At 44.1% G+C, this 17941-nt stretch overlaps 2 protein-coding genes across 3 annotated transcripts in view; both read left to right on the forward strand.

The window, feature by feature from the left end:
• The first annotated feature begins 337 nt into the window (after positions 1 to 337).
• SCAMP4 (secretory carrier membrane protein 4) lies at positions 338 to 14516 on the forward strand. Of its 2 annotated transcripts, none has more exons than XM_042479983.1 (7): positions 338 to 467; positions 3908 to 3960; positions 4946 to 5074; positions 5722 to 5878; positions 8097 to 8198; positions 9286 to 9403; positions 10736 to 14516. In XM_042479983.1, exons 2-7 carry the CDS (start codon positions 3954 to 3956, stop codon positions 10910 to 10912), a joined length of 690 nt encoding a protein of 229 aa, XP_042335917.1. In that variant the 5' UTR covers positions 338 to 467; positions 3908 to 3953; the 3' UTR covers positions 10913 to 14516. The 2 variants fall into 2 exon arrangements, with proteins under 2 accessions (XP_042335917.1, XP_042335918.1); XM_042479984.1 differs by lacking the exon at positions 338 to 467 and adding an exon at positions 1767 to 1802.
• A 1755-nt stretch (positions 14517 to 16271) lies between these two features.
• Positions 16272 to 17941, forward strand: part of CSNK1G2 (casein kinase 1 gamma 2) — a 32019-nt gene continuing 30349 nt past the window's right edge. Inside the window, 1 exon segment of the mRNA XM_042479954.1 lies at positions 16272 to 16541. The gene's annotated coding sequence lies outside the window, so the exon portion shown is untranslated.

A 17941-nucleotide genomic window follows, 5' to 3' on the forward strand; every position in this document is an offset into this window, starting at 1 on the left:
CCCATAGGTTCCATAGATATGGCACTTAAAGCGGTATCAAACTGCATTTGTCTCTCCAGTGTGGATGCCCCCTCCCTCCCTGAAAGAGGAAGGCCCAAACTGAACCCGAAAGTAGGCGCCTATGTGGCACTCTATACGAAAAAAAGCCCAAGCTCTACGTTAAACTAAACCCGCAAGTAGGCTCCTCCGTGGCACTCTATTCGAAAAAAGGACCAAGCTTTACGTTGAACCCGCTCCGTTATCCAATCACGCGCTCTCTGCTGTCACGTGACCAAAAGGCGGCGCTAAGGCCGCGGAGCACGCCGGGAATGGTAGTCCAGTGTCCCATAGGGCCCTAGAGAAAGGAGTGGCTGGAGAACTACGACTCCCAGCGGCGCCCCGCGGTGCCAGCCTGAGGGCGGCCTCAAAAGAGCAAAGGCCGGCGGCGGTGGAAGAGGCAGATGTTGGGAGCGGAGGCGGCGGCTGAGGTAAAGCAGAGGGCGTTTCTCTTGGCGGGGAGAAGCCTCGTCTCCTTCGGGGCTTCTAACTCGGGGAAGAGCGGGGCTTGGAGGGCTTCGGAGGGAGAAGGGGCGGGGCTTGCACGAGGAGGGGCGGAACCAGCGCAAGGAGGGGCGGGGCTTGCACGAGGGGCTTTAGTGATAATAAACAGTGGTGCTATGAGGCACTTGTGATACACAGTGACACACTTTTCCTGGCTACAAAGCGATAGGGTGCAAGGGATGATGGTGATAGGAGTGATAACCTAAACCCAGGTGCAGAGAGAGAGAGGACGCTTGTGGCAGCCATAATACATGTGACAACGTTAACTCACTTTTCCTGATTGCAGAGTGACGAGACACTTGTGACAGTGGTGACACTTGTGATAGCAATAACCGTTTCCCCCTAATTGCAAAGCGATAGCACACCTGTGATAGGATATAATTGTGATCAGACGCTGACTTGTGACAGGACACTTGCAGTAGCCATTATACATGTGATAACAATAACCACTTTTCCTAACTGCAGAGCGATAGGGCATCTTTGTGATAGGGTTCTTGTCTTAGGACGCTTGTGATGGGACACTTGTGGTAGGGATAGCAATAACCATTTCCCCCTGATTGCAAAGCGATTGGACACTTGTGACAGCGGTAACAGTTGTGATAACACTAACCATTTCCCTAATTGCAGAGCGATAGGACACTTGTGATAACAATAACTCCTTTTCCTGATTACGAAGCGACAGGACACTTGCGATAGTGGTAACACTTGTGATAACAACAACCCACTTTTCCTAACTATAAAGCAATAGGACTCTAGTGATAGTGATAACATTTGTGATAACCAGGGATTTTGGAGCATTTATATATACATAATGAGATGCGTTGTGTGCCTTCAAGTCATTTCCTAACTTATGGCGATCCTATCATGGGGTTTTCTTGGCCAGATTCATTCAGAGGAGGCTTTGCCATTGCCATCCTCTGAGGCTGATCCAGATGTTGCTGCACTGCAACTCCCATCAGCACTGGCCAACCTTGGGGCTAGTGAGAGCTGATGGAAGCTGCAGCCCCACAATGTCACAAGCCACACGCTCTTGAGGCTTGCACTGGAGGCGGTGGTGCGAGAGCCAGGAAGACAAAGTCCTTTTCATGCTGAAGAGGGGAAAAACCAAAGCTGAGATGATGCAAGAGAAAATCTGAGCCGGCAGGGATTCAGGGAAGCAGGAAACAGGATGCTGGGCTAGATAGTCCTCTGGTTTGACCAGGCCCCTGTTTCCTGTTGTTCTCAGATTGCTTGCAGCCATCCTCTGGGTCCAGTTTGATGCTGTGAGTAACATATAATTTGAGTTTCTCCAGTATTTTTCTTCCAGGGAACTGTTTTTTTAAAGATGGTTTGAGCTCATCCTTGGAAGAAAAACATATCCCTCTCTCTGATTTTTCTGATTTACTTGTATTTGAAGCAACATTTATATCTTGTTTAGATCATATGTTCAGACCACAGAGATCATGTGCAGGGATCATGCTCAGACCAAAGAGAAAGGAAGGAGAGAAGAGAAAGAGAAAGGGAGAAGGAAAAAAGGCTGTTGGAAAGAGATATAAAGAGAGAAGTAGACAACAGATGGATGGAACATCATTTGGGCTGCATCCGCACTGCAGAAATAACCCAGTTTGATGCCACTTAAACTGCCATGGCTTCATGCTATGGAGCATTGATTTGCCGTTCGTTGTGGCACCAGGGCTCTCTGACAGAGAAGGCTAAATAGCTCACCGAACTACAAATCCCATAGCATTGAGCCACGGTCGCCTTAGGGTCACCGTAAGTTGGAGGCACACAACAACAACAAATACACTTTATATACACATAGCCAATGTATACAACTTATACACATATTGTAATTTTATACAATATTTTAAAAATAATTTTGTTGCACGAAACATAAGTTTCTGTACCTTGAACCGTCGGAAAGCAAAGGAGCCACTCTTTGCAGCCACCCAAATTGTGGGGTTTGGAGTATTTTGGGATTCTGCTTGACAGCCTGCTTTTCAACCATCGCATGAAGGAGGCTTACAGAACAGAAAAAGATATCCATATTATAATTGTTGTTATTGTTATTTTATTTATTTCTATCCCGCCTTCCCTCCCAGTATAGGGACTCAAAAGTGGCTAGCAAAATTTAAAATGGCACAACCACCCACATCAAAAATTGTGATTGAAGGTCTTAGGATGCACAAAATCCCCCAATTCGTTTACAAAACCGTAGAGACAACATTTGGCTTGGATTTTGTTGTCGTTTCAAGAGCGAACCCTCTCAGTCGTCTCAAATTTGCCTGCTCCTGCTTTTTTGGCAAACGTAGCCGAAGCCAGAGCAAACACTTGCCTCTTTGTGTTAACCTCAATATTTGGGGGAGGAGAGAGTGGTTTTCTTGCCTCTTTGCACAAGAGAGGTTCTGTCTAGTCGCTGGAAAGACTGCTGAAACTGCTTCGGGGCGGATCAGGCATAATAAACTATGCAAATTGTGCAGCTTCTGGGAAGGGGAGATGTGTTACAAAGCTGAGGTCAGTCACTGATAGTCCTGTGTTCAAATTGTTACCATGCACCCTTCTCTCTCCAGAAGAAACTTATACAGTGGGTCTTAAGTATCTGCTGGGGTTTGTTCCAGGATCCCCTATGGATACCTTGGATGCTCAAGTCCCATTATATACAGTGGTGGAGTGAAATGGTGTCCCTTATATAAAATGGTAACATTAAGGTTTTCTTATTGGAAAATATATATATTGCATATTTTCAAGCCATGGTTGGTTGAATCCATGGACAAGGAATATGTGGATATGGAGGTCCAAGTGTGCAGGTACATCTCCGTTAACAAAGCAGACGCTTCCTTGATCATTAGTAAATTTGATGCCAGAGGCGGAAAATAAGAAAGGATGGGGATCGGTTCTTACACCGCAAAAACACAAGCGCAATTCAACACGTCCCAGCAAGCTTTTCATTCAAAAGTAATAGCAGACGCACTTGTGAAATGCAACAACGAGGTCTGGCATGAGTAAACGGAAATATTTTGACATTTCTCTTGAAAGTGTCTCCTACAACGCACCCAGGAATGATTTCCCCTCTTCTTACACCAGCTTCCGTTTTTCTTATGATTTATAGATTGAATGGTAATAGCTGGTAAGACAAGCTTATCTGCTTTCCCATTTCCCCTCTCATGCTCAGAAAGCTTGTCTTTGTTTCTTGCCCATTGCTTTGAAATCTCCAGATATAAGCAGTTTATAAACGTTCAGAAACACTTATGTGCAGCTTGTCCACTTTCTCCTACGGATATCGAATATATTTTAGCATACTGTGTGTGTATATTCCTTTTTATATATTCTCATGATTCCTTGCTTTGTAATGAAGGAGCTCTGCTTCTTTGTGTCATCTCTCTTTCAGGTACAACTCTGTGTGACTTTAAACTCTGCAGAAACTTGAAGAAGGAATGGCAGGTGAGGAGGAAAAACATAAGTAGCTTAATTCTCTGCTGTCCAAAGTGTTAAATTAAGGTTTGCATCAGGTGCCTTTTTGACATCTTCTTCAGACAGAGTTGGATCCTCTGACTAGGATTAGGAAAAGTGGTTTTTTTCAGACAGCTGAGTCGGGGAGATCTGGGATTCTGGGAGTCGCAGTCTGAAAAAACCAGCTTTACCCAGTTCTGCTGTTGGCTCCCTCCATTGAGTTCTGCCTCTCATAGACATGGGGTTTGTGCTCACAAATTCCCCATTATCTGGTCAGGATAAATACGCCTCTTTCTCAATGTCTTTGTGCGTCACGCACGAGAACTGTCAAAAACAAACCCTAGGCAGCTCTGTGTTTCCTGTGTGGATGACTGTCTTCTTCTCGGTTTCCTGTCCCTTTTGTGTTCACTCAGCATTCTCTTTAGACTATTTTATTCTTACAGTTCACCTCTATCCGTTTTGGTAACCTATTGTTCCAAAGCCAGGGTAGGGAACCTCAGGTCCTGGGGTGGAATCCAGTCTTCCTGAGGTCGCATTCAGGTTTCTCCAGATAGCTACACCTTCCTTTGCTATTATACCATCTTCCGGTATTCTGTATCCCCACCCTCCAAAATAAATGTTTCCAAACACTTAAAAGAGTCAGATGCTTCTCCCCTTAAGCTTTGGTTAATGACACTAAAATCCTTACACTAAAACATACATTGCCTGGTAAAGGCATGGAAGACAGATGTTGACCACAGAGTTACACTGGAGGGCCTAGAGATTCCTAGAGAGGTGTGTTCCCAGGTAAAAACATAGTGTTTTTGTTATATGCTGTTTTTCCACATTCACGGGGGTCCTGTGCCCCTAAACCCAGCGAATGTGGAGGGATGAGTGTATTGTACTATATGACTATATATGTGTACACACACACACACATATAGTTTCCACCATTATCCTCCATTCCACTATTATCCTTCTGGTTCTCTCTCCACAGAGAAAGTGAACAATTTCCCACCGCTTCCAAAGTTCATCCCGTTAAAACCGTGTTTCTACCAGAACTTTGCCGATGAGATCCCCATCGATCACCAGAATCTGGTCAAACGGATCTATCACTTGTGGATGTGTAAGTTCAAAGTAGAAAAGGAACTTCTTGTGATGGTAAGAGGGGTTGGGCAATAGAGTCAATTGGCCTGAGAGCTGCTGGGGTTGTCTTCTGTAGATGTCTTCCAAAAAGAGCCTGGACAGCTCCCTTCTAAGGGAACTTTAGTTGGAGATCAAGCACTGAGCCGAGGGTTGAACTTGATGGCCGCTGGGGTTCCCTTCCAAATCTGTAAATCCCATATGAGCCTCCTTATTCTGTAAAACCTTCAGGGGATGGTTTTTCTCTCAGTCTCACCACCTTTGCAGACATCTATAGTGGGAACACTTATTATTTTACAAGGCAAGGGCCTTTTAATGGTGCTGTACTGCTTATATTCTTTGAAAACAATATCTTGAAGTGTTTAAAATGTGTTGTTTGTTTCACGCTGTTTTAATCTTAGCTCTCTGTAGGTTTTTACTGTATGCGTCTCAATTGAAACATTTTCTCTTTTGTAAGCCAGCTCGAGTTCCAATACAGGGAAAAGATGGGGTGTAAATGAAGAAAGGGACAGATGGATATCTAATCTTTTGGCAGTAGCATATTATGTATAAAATATATATTCACATGCATATATATATATATTTATACACACACGTACGTAATGTGATGATGCTCTCTCTTGTCCACAGTTTACTGCATCACTTTAGGAGTGAACCTCATCGCTTGCCTGGCCTGGTGGATTGGGGGCGGTTCTGGTGTCAACTTCGGCTTGGCCATCCTCTGGATCATCCTCTTCAGCCCCTGCAGTTATGTCTGCTGGTTCCGGCCGGTCTACAAAGCATTTCGGTAAATGACACTCTGTGCGCACCCTGCGTCTCCCCTTTCTCCAAAATTCCACCTGTTGCAGGCCCTGGGTCAACATGGCTTTCAAACTCTGGGCCAAATTATGTCTGGTCCCCCCCCCCCCCCGCACTGGAAATGAGTACAGAACCTGCTGAAACTGTAATTTTTGTGGGGGTTTTTTGGGGGGGCTATGTGGCCATGTTCTAGAAGGGTTTATTCCTGACGTTTCACCAGCATCTGTGGCTGGCATCTTCACATAGGCTTCACATAGTCCAAAAAACACACAAAAAACTATGGATGCCAGCCATGAAAGCCTTCGACTTCACGTGCTGAAACTACTTGCACACACAGCCATTTTCAGTACCCCCATTCACCCAAGGCACCAACACCCATGAAAAAGAGTTGAAATTAGCCAAGAATGCGTAGACAATTATTGCTGGAAGTCACATTGCGTCATTTTCATTGCTCCCCACTGGGGAAAGGGCTATCTTGAGACAAAGATTTGCCCCAACTTCTCATGCACATACTCACCCTTGTCTTACAATGAACAATTCACATGAGCCTCAATCATCAATTTGAAGGCACTTATGGCCCACCAGTCTTACAAAATCATAGAACTGGAAGGGGCCCCAAGGGCCATATAGTCCAGCCTCCTGCCATGCATGAAGACGCAACTAAAGCACCCTTAAGAGATGCTTGTGCAACCTCTGTTTAAGGACCCCCAAAGACCACCTTCTGAAGTAGTCCATTCCACTGTCGAATAGCATTTGCAGTAAAAAAGTTCTCCCTCATATTTAGGTGGAGAAGGAGACAGGTTAGGAAGCCTATGCCCAGGACACCAACTTCATCTCCCCAGCAAACGCTGTCAGCTAGGGTTCAGGATCCCGTTTCTTGCCCCATTCAGAAAATATACCTTGTCCTGCAAAAAATGTTGAGGACTCTCATCTATTCCTCTCTCAAACTCCATCTCCTCCTCCTCCTTTGTGTATCCCTCTCCCCAGTTGATTTTTCCACTCCCCCTTCTTATTTTCAATTGGTCCCCAAAGCTGTTCAGGGACGTGGCTTTGAGGAGCTATTTTCCCTGCTAATCCACCTCCCAGAGCCGGATAAGCTGTCAGCTCATCCCTTTAGCTCTATGTGTGTGGTGTGTGTTTGCGATGACGACAATTAAGAAGGGAAGGTTTGCATCCTCTGGGGAAGGATTGCGTCGAGTGTGTGTCTGGGCAGACTTGTGGCTCACACTGGCCTTGCTGCGGACATAGAAGGGCTGTTTTTACCAGTTATGTATGTACGTGGGGGTTGGATTTTTATATATGCTTATAAAGAAGGGAAGGGAGGTAAGAAAGAAAAAGTGGAGAAAGGTGAGGAGTGTGGAGAAAATAAACACAGGCTTGTTGTTGTTGTTGGTTTTATGAAACTTTATTGTGAAACAAACATCCAATTACTACTTATGCATATGCAAACATTAATGAACACATATTAACAAGTACATAATAAACACACTAATAATATACACAATAAAAGACTTCCAACTTTCTTCTGCCGCAGTTAACTGAACCTTCCACATTTCCTCTTATTGTATAAGGCTAAACAACTAAATAAAATCTACCTTAACTAATGTAATCCACTAACTGTGATCTTAGCTTACAACTAACAAACAGTTGTTACCTTTCTGTATTTTAACATCAACTATTGAGACCTATTATCATGGTACAGTATTATCTAGTAATAGGCTTGTTGTTATTATACGCCTCAAGTTAAAGGATAGAGGACTCCCTCCAACCTTTCCTTTGCCACCACTGCCTTCCTCTGAGGCTGAGAGAGGGTGACCAACCCAAGTCTACCCTGTGCGTTTCCATGGCTGAGGGAGGATTCGAACCCTGGTTTCCCAGAGCCCTAGCTAATACAGGCCTCAAGCTGCAAATCAGGCCTCACATGCCAAACTTCTTTATGTGCCTGCTAGTCGACTCTTAGGAGATATTCTCCTAGAGTCTCTTTGGCTGGATTTCTTTGGAGGAGGTTAGCCGCTATTGCCTTCCTCTGAAGCTGAGAGAAGGTGACTTGTCCTCAGTCAGCCAGCAGAAAAGTCACTTTCTCTCAGCCTCAGAGGGAAGGTACTGCACACAGTTGTACTGTTCTGTACTGTTTCCTTCAATTGCCTGCTTATCATCCATTTCTGAACATAACTGAATGTCTTTTCCTCTCCTTTTCCCCTCCGCAGGTCAGACAGCTCTTTTAACTTCATGGTCTTTTTCTTCGTCTTCTCTGCTCAGTTTGTTCTGGCTGTCATCCAAGCGATTGGCATCAGCGGCTGGGGAGCATGGTAAGTAGAAGAGGCTCTTCACGCCCTCTAAACCATCCTAGGATTTTTAAAAAAATATTTGAATGGAAGTGCTTACAACAAATAAAGATTAAGGGTACAGGCATACCTCAGTTAACAAAGTTAATGTGTTCCTGGGCATGACCTCCTTAACTGAAAATTAGATTCTGGCGGCAGAAGCAGCATGGACAGAATAGGGATACATTAATGTTGTTGTGTGCTTTCAAGTCAGCTCCAATTAATGGGGACCTAAAGCAAACCTATTGCAGGTTTTTCTTGGCAAGATTTGTTCTGAGGGGCTTTGCTTTTGCCTTCATCTGATTCTGAGAGAGTGGGACTTGCCCAACATCATCCAGTAGGTTTCTATGGCTGATCAGGGACTCAAACCCTGTTCGTAGCCAAGCGCTCTTAGGGATAGGTTCCTCCACCACAAAGAAAGAAGATCACTTCAACATGTTTCAGCAAACTTTTAATGCAAAGATTTAACAATATGCACATGCAAAATGAAACAGCCAAGTAAAGTAAGCCTTGTGTAAGTCAACAAAAACATTTTGACCCTTCTAGAGACCTCTTGAAGGCTTCTCCCAAAATGCATCCTTCCACCAGTCTCTACATTTCTTTTGATTTCCATTTTGGTGGCCAACAGATACATCTTTGGGTTTTTTTAAAAAGCATACTGGGGGTAACTGGTGAAGTAGGCTTGTCTGCTTTCCTCCCTTATCTCTGTTTTGCTGTTCAGATATGCTCTGTAAGGGATTTGAAGGCAGTTCAAACTTTATATTGTATTATTTGCACAGGGCTGTAACCCAACACCAGACGTTTATCTTTTTTCAGCCCTACTTCCCCATCTGCTCAAGGCTCGTGCTGTTAAAAACACTGTTCAGGTAAAGAGAGGATGAGGAAGAAAAGGGTTATGGGAGCATATGTCTTTGTACAAATGAGGTTTACTATTGAAAGCTTTGTTAAGTGAGATGTGCCTGTATCAACAACCACAAAAAAAAAGTATGCGGTTGCAGAATGACAAAGTTGGAAGGGACCTCAAAGGCCACCTATTCTGACTCTTAATCTCCCTCTTTATTCTCTTTCTCAGTGGGTGGCTGGCTGCCGTGACATTCTTCAGCACCAACGTTGGGGCTGCCGTGATCATGCTGTTCCCTGCCATCATGTTCACCATGTCAGCTCTGGCGATGTTCGTTTGTCTCCTCCGAGTAAGGAGTGCTTCTCTCTGGGGCTTGGGAAGTGGGTAGATGTTGAGGGCTTCGTTGCATCCTTTGATCAGTGAGGAATGCTGTATGGGGCACCAGCTCTGGGTGCCTTTCTCAGTCATCGGAATTTATCACTCCAGGCTGTTCTCCTAAAATCATTTTATTTTCAAAGGTGCTATGTGATCAGGTCTGTAGCACCCATGTGGCGTAATGGAGTGTTGGGCTGCGACTCTGGAGACCAGGGTTTGATTCCCAGCTTGGCCATGAAACCCACTGGGTAACCTAGGGCACATCACACTGTCTCAGCCTCGGAAACACAATGGCAAACTTCCCCTGAACAAAGGAAACCCCAGGACAGATTCGCCGTAGAGTTCCCATAAGTCTGAAATGATTTGAAGGCCCCAAACAACAACAAATTGGAACTACGCTCTTCTTTACCGCATCTTCAGCATGTTTCTGGTATTATAGCCTTTCACGCTAATATTTTATCACTCACAGCAGTTGGCAGTGTCCACCCAGTACCAACCAGTGTGCGCACACACATAGATGCCTTCCCCCCCCCCCCACATAAATATAAATTAAGAAAAAGGCAGGGTATAGTTTGAATGAATAAATCATGTAACTATCAGTAGAATTAAAAGTGGGTAAAAGCATGACCATGAAAAAGAAAAACAACAGATAGAGACAATACAGCACAGCTTTCTCCACAAGCAATCAGTCCTCCAAGTTCTACTGACATAAAACAGTCTTCACCTGCCTTTAGAAGGACACCATGGAGCTTAGCCTCCCTAGGAATGGAGTTTTGGAGCCTGGGGGCTGCGACTGAGAAGGCCCTGTGTCCCTTGTTCCCCCTAGATCAGTGGCTCTCAATCTTCCTAATACCTCAACACTTTAATACAGTTCCTCATGTTGTGGAGATCCCCAACTATAAAATTGCAGGGTCTCGGTTCCTAAGACCATCGGAAATATGGGTTTTCCGATGGTCTTAGACAACTCCTATCAAAGGGTCATTTGACCCCGAAAGTGATTGCGACCCACAGGTTGAGAACTGCTGCCCTAGATATTGCTGTGAAGGTGCTGGAACAGAGAGAAGGGCCTCCCCTGAAGATCTCATGACATACACAGACTCACATAGGCAGTGTACGGTTTTTCAGAAAACCTGGACCTGAGGTACAATCCATTTGGAAGGTCAAGAAGAGGTAGGAATGGCAGAGGAAGGTATTCATTCTTAGGGTGGAAGAATAGAGCGGACATCAAGCAAGAGTGAGTGGGAGAGAGTTGTGGGGAGGCAGAAACACCATTCACCGTATTCCCTTCTTCTGTCCCTCTTGCCAGGTCCACCGGCTTTACCGTGGCGGAGGCGGAAGCTTTCAGAAAGCTCAGACTGAGTGGCAGAGCGGCTTGTGGAAGAACCCTCCGACCCGGGAGGCTCAGTTCAATAACTTCTCGGGAAACAGCCTCCCCGAGTACCCCACCGTCCCCAACTACCCAGGCGGAAACCGATGGCCTTGATCTCCCTCCTCGGACTGACTGCCCAGATGGGTTCTTTTGGGTTGTTTTGGGAGGAGGGGAGGGGGATGTCTCATTTCTCGTTCCTTACTGGTTCATTTTGGGGTGGGCATGCAAGAGGATTGATGTACATTTTCCCGTGTGCCTTCTCCCTCGTTGCCAATCCTTGTTTTGTTTTGTTTAAATCTGTTCTCCCCTCTTGATGATCACAGATGATGTGAAATCCTCTAGTCTTGTCCATCGAGACAGCAGGGGACATTGCGGTTGCCAATAGCTTCCTTCTTCTGCGTGGAGGGATTGTGGGGGATGTCTTCCCCTTTATTTGTCGGGGCCTCTGCCCCACTTCTTCTCCCTTTTGCCACTAGATGCACAAGAAGGGAGAGTTTTTGTACCTTCCTTGGTTGATCTAGTAGGTTTGTCTAGAACAGCACTTCACTGCCATATGTGTCTGTAGGGTTTTTGGGGGATAACCCTTTACATTCACCTACTACTTTTGTTCATATGTGCTCGTTCTGGAACATCATAGGATCTTCAGATTGTTGCAAGTAGAGGCAGAAAGTGACCAACACGTGCTGTTCCTGAGCCCCATGACTTTAGACTGCGATTGAAGCCCAGGGTTTACCCTTTGTTACGGGAGAAATCACTTTGTTCCCCCATAACAAAGTGCCTTGAAGTTAGTGTGTCAGGTTAACGGGTTCAAACTTAGCCTGATCTCTGAGATGGGTCACTTTCCGGGTCCCAAGAATGCGTTGCAAGGAGAAACTATCCAATATATTGCTCCATCCCAAAAGCAAAATGAGAGCTGTTTCCTGAAAGTGTGGGTCTGTTGAGGAAGTAGTTCTTTGTTTCAAGTGCATATTTTGGGGTTTTCCTGAGACCTGCTAGGAAAAGCGAAATGTTGGAAATTCCCACAGTCTGTTTTAGAAAGCCTCCGCTAGGTCTGTGCCTATCTGTCTTTAAAACGTACCCAAAGACCTTTTCTTTTGTGTATTTTTAAGGGAGTTTTTTTTTTTTCCTTTCCGGTACTGGACTTTTGAAGTCATTTCATCTCAGTGGGATTGTGTAGAATCCCAACACTGTGAGGCTGGATTTGGTCCTACCATCTCCTCTTGTGTGTCGCTTTCTCTGGGGGCACATGATAAGAGGGATTGAAGTTTACTACAAATAAGGATACTTGGGGTGGGAGGGTTCCCCCCCCCCTTGACTTAAGCAGTGCTAAACTGGAACCATCTCTCCAAATCTCTCTGCTCAAACATCATGGTAATTGTGATCTCCATTCCCCACACTTGTGGGGTGACACTTCCAAAGCAGTGGGGAGGGGACAGGTGAGACTTTCATTTTCCCAATGCCAGTTTTAATCTCCCTTTCTTTCCCACCTGCCCCAGGTGTGAGCTTACTTCTTCTTTCCATTTGGCTTGTAGCAGAAAAAGAAACCTTACCAGAAATATGGCCCGCACCTCGAGGTTTCCTGATCTGGAAGTTCTTCACTGCGTTCGTAAGGCCCAAAGTTTTTTTCCTGGTGAAGTCGGAGTGAGCGGTTGAGGTTTTTAACCACAGTTTACTGTTCAATTGTGGGGTCTTTCGGACAGCCCCCCGCCCTCCATACAACAGTGTCCTATAACACCATTTGCTTTCCCCCCTTATTCTGATTCATGCTCCCTTGAGGAGCAAAAATCCCATCGTCTTTTGGGGAATGTATTACTTGCAGGAAACATTCTCTCTTTCTGTCTGTTTTTGGAGGTTCCCAGAGTTTGATTTGGGAGGAAAACCAATAATGTGACGAAAAGGGTGGGTAAAAGAATATATGTATGGAATGAACAGTCATAATGATCTGTGCCTTAATGGATTGTCAATCTCTCCCCGCTGTACTTAGTCCCTGTGGGTTGCTACACACAAACACACACAAACACATTCCTTTCCCATATTTTTGTTTACAATGAAGGGGTTTCTCCTATTACCTATTTAGAGACCAACATCTTGTAAATATAAAGTGCAATTCGGCACCTCTCTTTCTTTTTTTCTCGGGAACTTCATTTACTGCGTTAACAGATGAGCCAGAAAGGAAGGAAAAAAGCTCTTTTAACATCCTACAAGTTGTAACTTTCTTTAAATGTCCTTTTCAGAAAAGATTCATAGGATTGGGACTTTTCTTTCTCCCTTTCTCCTACGTCATAAATCCAGTCAGTTTACCAGCTTCCTGAGATCTCTCTCAACAAGACCCAGACAGAAATGTTTTTGTAATGTTCACTCTTACACCTAGAGAACCGTTCTGAAACCACCTGGTGAGATTCGGTACCATTGCATCCCTCATTTGCTTTGGCACCATTGCCTTTTTGCCATAAATTGAGGAGCCCCCCCCCCCATTTCCCACTAGTTCTTTAAAAACTAAGCTATAGGCAGATTTTGAGGTGTCCAAATATCCCTCGAACTGCTTTCCAACAACGTAGGGTTGGAACATCACTTACTCTTTTTTGGCGAGCTGGTCAGCAACTAGGCAGCCGGGGCATTCTTTGGTCTATAGGTGGAAACTCTGGTTTGTTGGGGAAATATTTCAGTGGCAGAGAGAGGGACGAGAAAGACCCCTTTCCACCAGTTTCCTTAGGGTTTCCCCTTCCCCATTTGTGACCAAATTGTCTAGGGGCAGCAAATCCGTTGTTTGTTTCCTCCCAGGGTTGGAAGGAACCGTTCACGGTGCCGAAACCCTGTTTGTAATACAGTTCCAGTCTTTTGGGTGGAACTGCTTTAAAACCCAAGATAAAACTGATAGCGGATCCACTGTTTCCTTGACGCAGAAGCCAATTTTAGCGCCAAGATACATAAAACACACTCACTGCTAGAAGCCTCTGCCAATTTTTGTTCACCTCGGACATTTTGGCGACCAAGAAGGGGGACACTTAACAGGTTTTATTTCATTTTAGGAAGGAGCCGAGGGAAGGGAGGGTTCTCAATTTCGCCCGTTGCCAAACTCCTTGTGTCAAGCCAACTCCCGAGGTTTCCTAACAAACACTAAAAGAGCACTTTCTGGTTCGATTTGGGGCATAGATAGAAGGGGACAGGGATCATTTTTGGATAATTCAGCAGCAGCCCCCAAGAGAGAAGCAAGGCATAAGGTTGGTCTGAGCCTCCATAAAACCAAATTATTGGAATAGGTGAATATAATAAGTGAAAGGGCTTGGTAGAAGTTTAGGAAGGGATTCCTTATTTCTGTGCCATGGTTGCGTTGTCCAAAAACTCCTTAAGTCTTTTGCCGCAAGTCTTTTTTAGGAGCTCTTAGGAAAAAACGACAACCACAGCAACCCAGCCATCCCTCTGTGTAACGCCTGGAAGCCTTCCTCCGGCGTACGGTACTCTTCCACCATTTGTCTTAATGTAATATACGTATACTGACGCAATGTTTACACACTAAGGTTTCCCCAGGGAACTAGTAGTAACTAACATTACTGCTAACACTACTACTGCTCTGGGCCAACGTTTTATTCTGCATCATGTTGTGGATTTCCTCTCTCTCTCTCTCTCTCTCTCTTTCTCATTGCAGTGTGATTTTGTTCTGCATTTTTTTTGTTTGTTGGTTTGTTTAAAATAAATCAGGTCTGCGTACTGGAAAAGACCTTTTCGGGTTGGTTTCTTTGGTGGCAAAACGGGTTCAATTTTCCTCTGGCTGGTTTAACAAGGCGACCCAATTGTAGGTTGGATATATAATGTAGGTATAACTATAAAAGCCAAACAGACCGGATGTGTTACGGGTCTCAATACGATCCACCTTCAGTTCAGGCTCACTTTTGTTTTATTTTATGCAATTTGAGCTGAAAGTTTTTTCTTATTTGTTGTATTTATTTATTTACAAGATTTATATCCCGCCTTTCTGCCGCATTGGGATTCACGGCGGTTACTATTAATTGCTTATTAATTGCACTATTAAGCCGCCTTGATAGCCTTGGCTGAAGAGCGGGGTATAAATAAATATTATTTATTATTATTATTTAAGTTCTGTTGGTTTGTCCGACAGAGATCTTTTTAATATTGGTTCTTATATTTAAATATAGATACAGATTGTATGGAAATATAGATAGCAAGCACTTCTTTAAGAGGCTTTGAAAACACAGGGCCGAATGAATGCCGTGTCGGTGGGGCGGCGGATCCATTCCAGGTTTTCAATCATTGCGGAATAAGGTCCAAAACACACTGTGGAAATAACCCAGTTTGAGACCGGTTTAACTGCCCTGGCTCACTGCCAGGGAATCCTGGGAATTGTAGTTTATTGTGTCCCCCAGAGCTCTCTCTTGACAGAAAGGCTCGGTGTCTCACAAAACTACAGTTCCCAGAATTCCCTAGGGCAGTTAAAAAGGTCTCAAACTGGGTTATTTTCTCCAGTGTAGATGCACCCATTGAAACCACAAATGATGTAAATAAATGTCTCCTCTCCTCCAGTAAATAAAATAGCTTTATTATGGTGGGTTTAAAAAAAAACACCTGGATAAGAAAGAGTTAAAAAGGGCCTGCCGTAAAGCGCGGAAACTGTCGCAAAGCCTCCTCCCCTCGCCGTCGCAAAGCCAGCCTTCCCGCCAAGCTCCTCCCACTCCTGGAGGCGGAGCTTTACGGCTCCTTTTCTTCGTTTGGAACCAAAGCCAAAGGGGCTCAAAGCGAACCAAGCAACCCGAACATTCCGGATCCCACTGGGAGCTCCGAGCCATTGTTTCCATTTTACAAAACCTGTTTGACAATCTCTCTTTCTAAAAAAGCCTATAGGCAGACTGAAATTAAAGCAGTTTGATCCCACTTTAACTGCCAGGACCCTCTGCTACAAGGATGATGGGATTTGCAGTTGGGTGAGGCCTCAGTTGCATAAAGCATAATATATATATATATATATATATATATATATATAAATGGCAGGAGCTTAACTTTATGCAAATTTATTCATTAGATAGATATACAGTTGTAAATTCTATATTCTTTAACTGCAGAGATATAGATATAGTTCAAATTTATTATTTAACAGATAGATGTATAGTTGCATATTTATTTTTAACTATAGGGAGATAGATACATAGTTCCAAATGTATTCTTTATCTAGATAGATAGATAGATATGAATACAAATAAACAGATATAGAAACATATACTGTAGTTTTATTCTTTAACTATATATATATATATATGGATAGATATATAGTTGCAAATTTATTCCTTATCCAGATAGATATATATAGGGTTGAAATTCTCCACTCAATAAACCGATGGAGAACCGGACTCCTCTTTTGTTTTGGGCCCCATTTCGCCCTTTCCTCTTTACCCTCTTTGGCCCCGCCCCCTGCTCCTCTTCCGGCCTCCTTTCCCGCGCATGCGCAGCCGAACCCCCTCGACGGGAGGCCCAGACATAGAGAGGCGGCGAGCGTCGCTCTTACGCTGACGGAGCGGAGGCTGCGATTCGCGGAGCGGGTTGCGCCGGCGGCGTGACGTCAGCGCCATAGGGCGCCGTAGGGCGCTACGCCGTTTGCGTAGCTCCCCCTCCTTCCCTCCCTCCATCTCCCTGCCTGGGAGGAAGGAGAGAGAAAAGAGGTTTAAAGAGACAACAGCAAATGGAGGAAGTTTGGGGGCCAAGGATGGAGGGACCCCCATTTTGAGGAGCCCAGGTGAGCCCTGGTTGCATAGCATTAAGGCAGGGGCTTCATTTTGGGGGGAAGAGGGAGAGGAAGGAGGTTAGGGCAACAATTGCATTGCCCCAGTTTTGGGGGGCAGGCTTTGGGGTGTATTAGATATACTGTGTGTGTGTGTGTGTGTATATACTGTATATATATATATATATTTGCAACAAGGGCTGCCTTTTCCCCTCGTGTGTGTGTATATATATATATATATATATCTTGAGGACGGCGAAGTTGTCACTTGTGGGCGATAGAGATATATATATATATATATATATTTTCCCTTCATATATATATATATATATATATATATATATAGTTTATGTCTCTCTCTTGAGGAAGGAGAAGTTTCACTTTTGGGTGGGTACCTTTATATATATACACACACACACACACACACAGTGACATACCTACTGTGTGTGTGTATATATATATATATATATCTTTCCCTTCTTCAAAATGCCCCTCCCAAAATGTAAAAGGCCTGATTTTAGATGGAGAGCCTCTCCCTCACAATTTTATAGGAAATAATGGAGAAATAAGGAGGAGAAATAAGAGATTTAAGGGTTTGGAAGAAGAAGAGAGAGGCCTTGCCCTGTTGCTTCCCATATATACATATAGATAGATAGATAGATAGATAGATGTAGTTATCCCTATTTCCCCCTCCCTATTTATTCCCTATTTTCCTAAATATTCTTTTGTTTCCACATCCCAAGCTTTCTTATTTGTTTTCCTTTTAAATTTAGGATGTTTATATCTATATATACAGTATAAACATACACACACATATAAAGTGTGTGTATGTTTATATACACACACACATATATACATGTCTATATACATGTGTATATATATATGTGTGTGTGTGTGTGTGTGATATATATGTGTGTGTGTATACATATGTGTGTATATATATATGTGTGTGTAATATACACATGTATGTATGTATGTATGTGATATATAGATATATAGATATATATATATATATATATGGGCAAAAACCATCCTTCCTTTGGGTTTCCAACCTCTAAAACCAGGCCGTTCTTTTGAATTGGATGTTGGGGGCCTTGCTTGGAGCTGCCTGGGAAGAAGGGAGAAGAGACCCCCTTCTTGTCTCCTTCTCTTCCCAAGGAGAGAAGGGCCTGCCTTTTGCTCTTTCGGTTTCTTCTGTGTTTCCAGTTGCTTCCCCATTAACTTTCTTATTCTGCAGCCCTTTGAACCCTGTTTCTTTGCTGTGCCCCCCCCCCCCCCCCCCCCCCAATGTATATGTATATGGATTTGTTTGGTCTGGGTTTTATTAATCCTTATCTTGCCAAAATCCAAAAAGGGTAGCCATTTCCATCATAAGATGGCTGTGTTTATGGAAATGGGAGAAAGAGTGAGGCAGA

Source organism: Sceloporus undulatus, chromosome 7 (genome assembly GCF_019175285.1).
Source record: "Sceloporus undulatus isolate JIND9_A2432 ecotype Alabama chromosome 7, SceUnd_v1.1, whole genome shotgun sequence".
NCBI classification, from domain to species: Eukaryota; Metazoa; Chordata; class Lepidosauria; order Squamata; family Phrynosomatidae; genus Sceloporus; species Sceloporus undulatus.

Coding starts and splice junctions, on each gene's coding strand:
- SCAMP4 (XM_042479983.1), top strand. Junction 5,075..5,721: donor GATCTATCACTTGTGGATGT/GTAAGTTCAAAG, acceptor TCTTGTCCACAG/TTTACTGCATCACTTTAGGA. Junction 8,199..9,285: donor ATCAGCGGCTGGGGAGCATG/GTAAGTAGAAGA, acceptor TCTCTTTCTCAG/TGGGTGGCTGGCTGCCGTGA.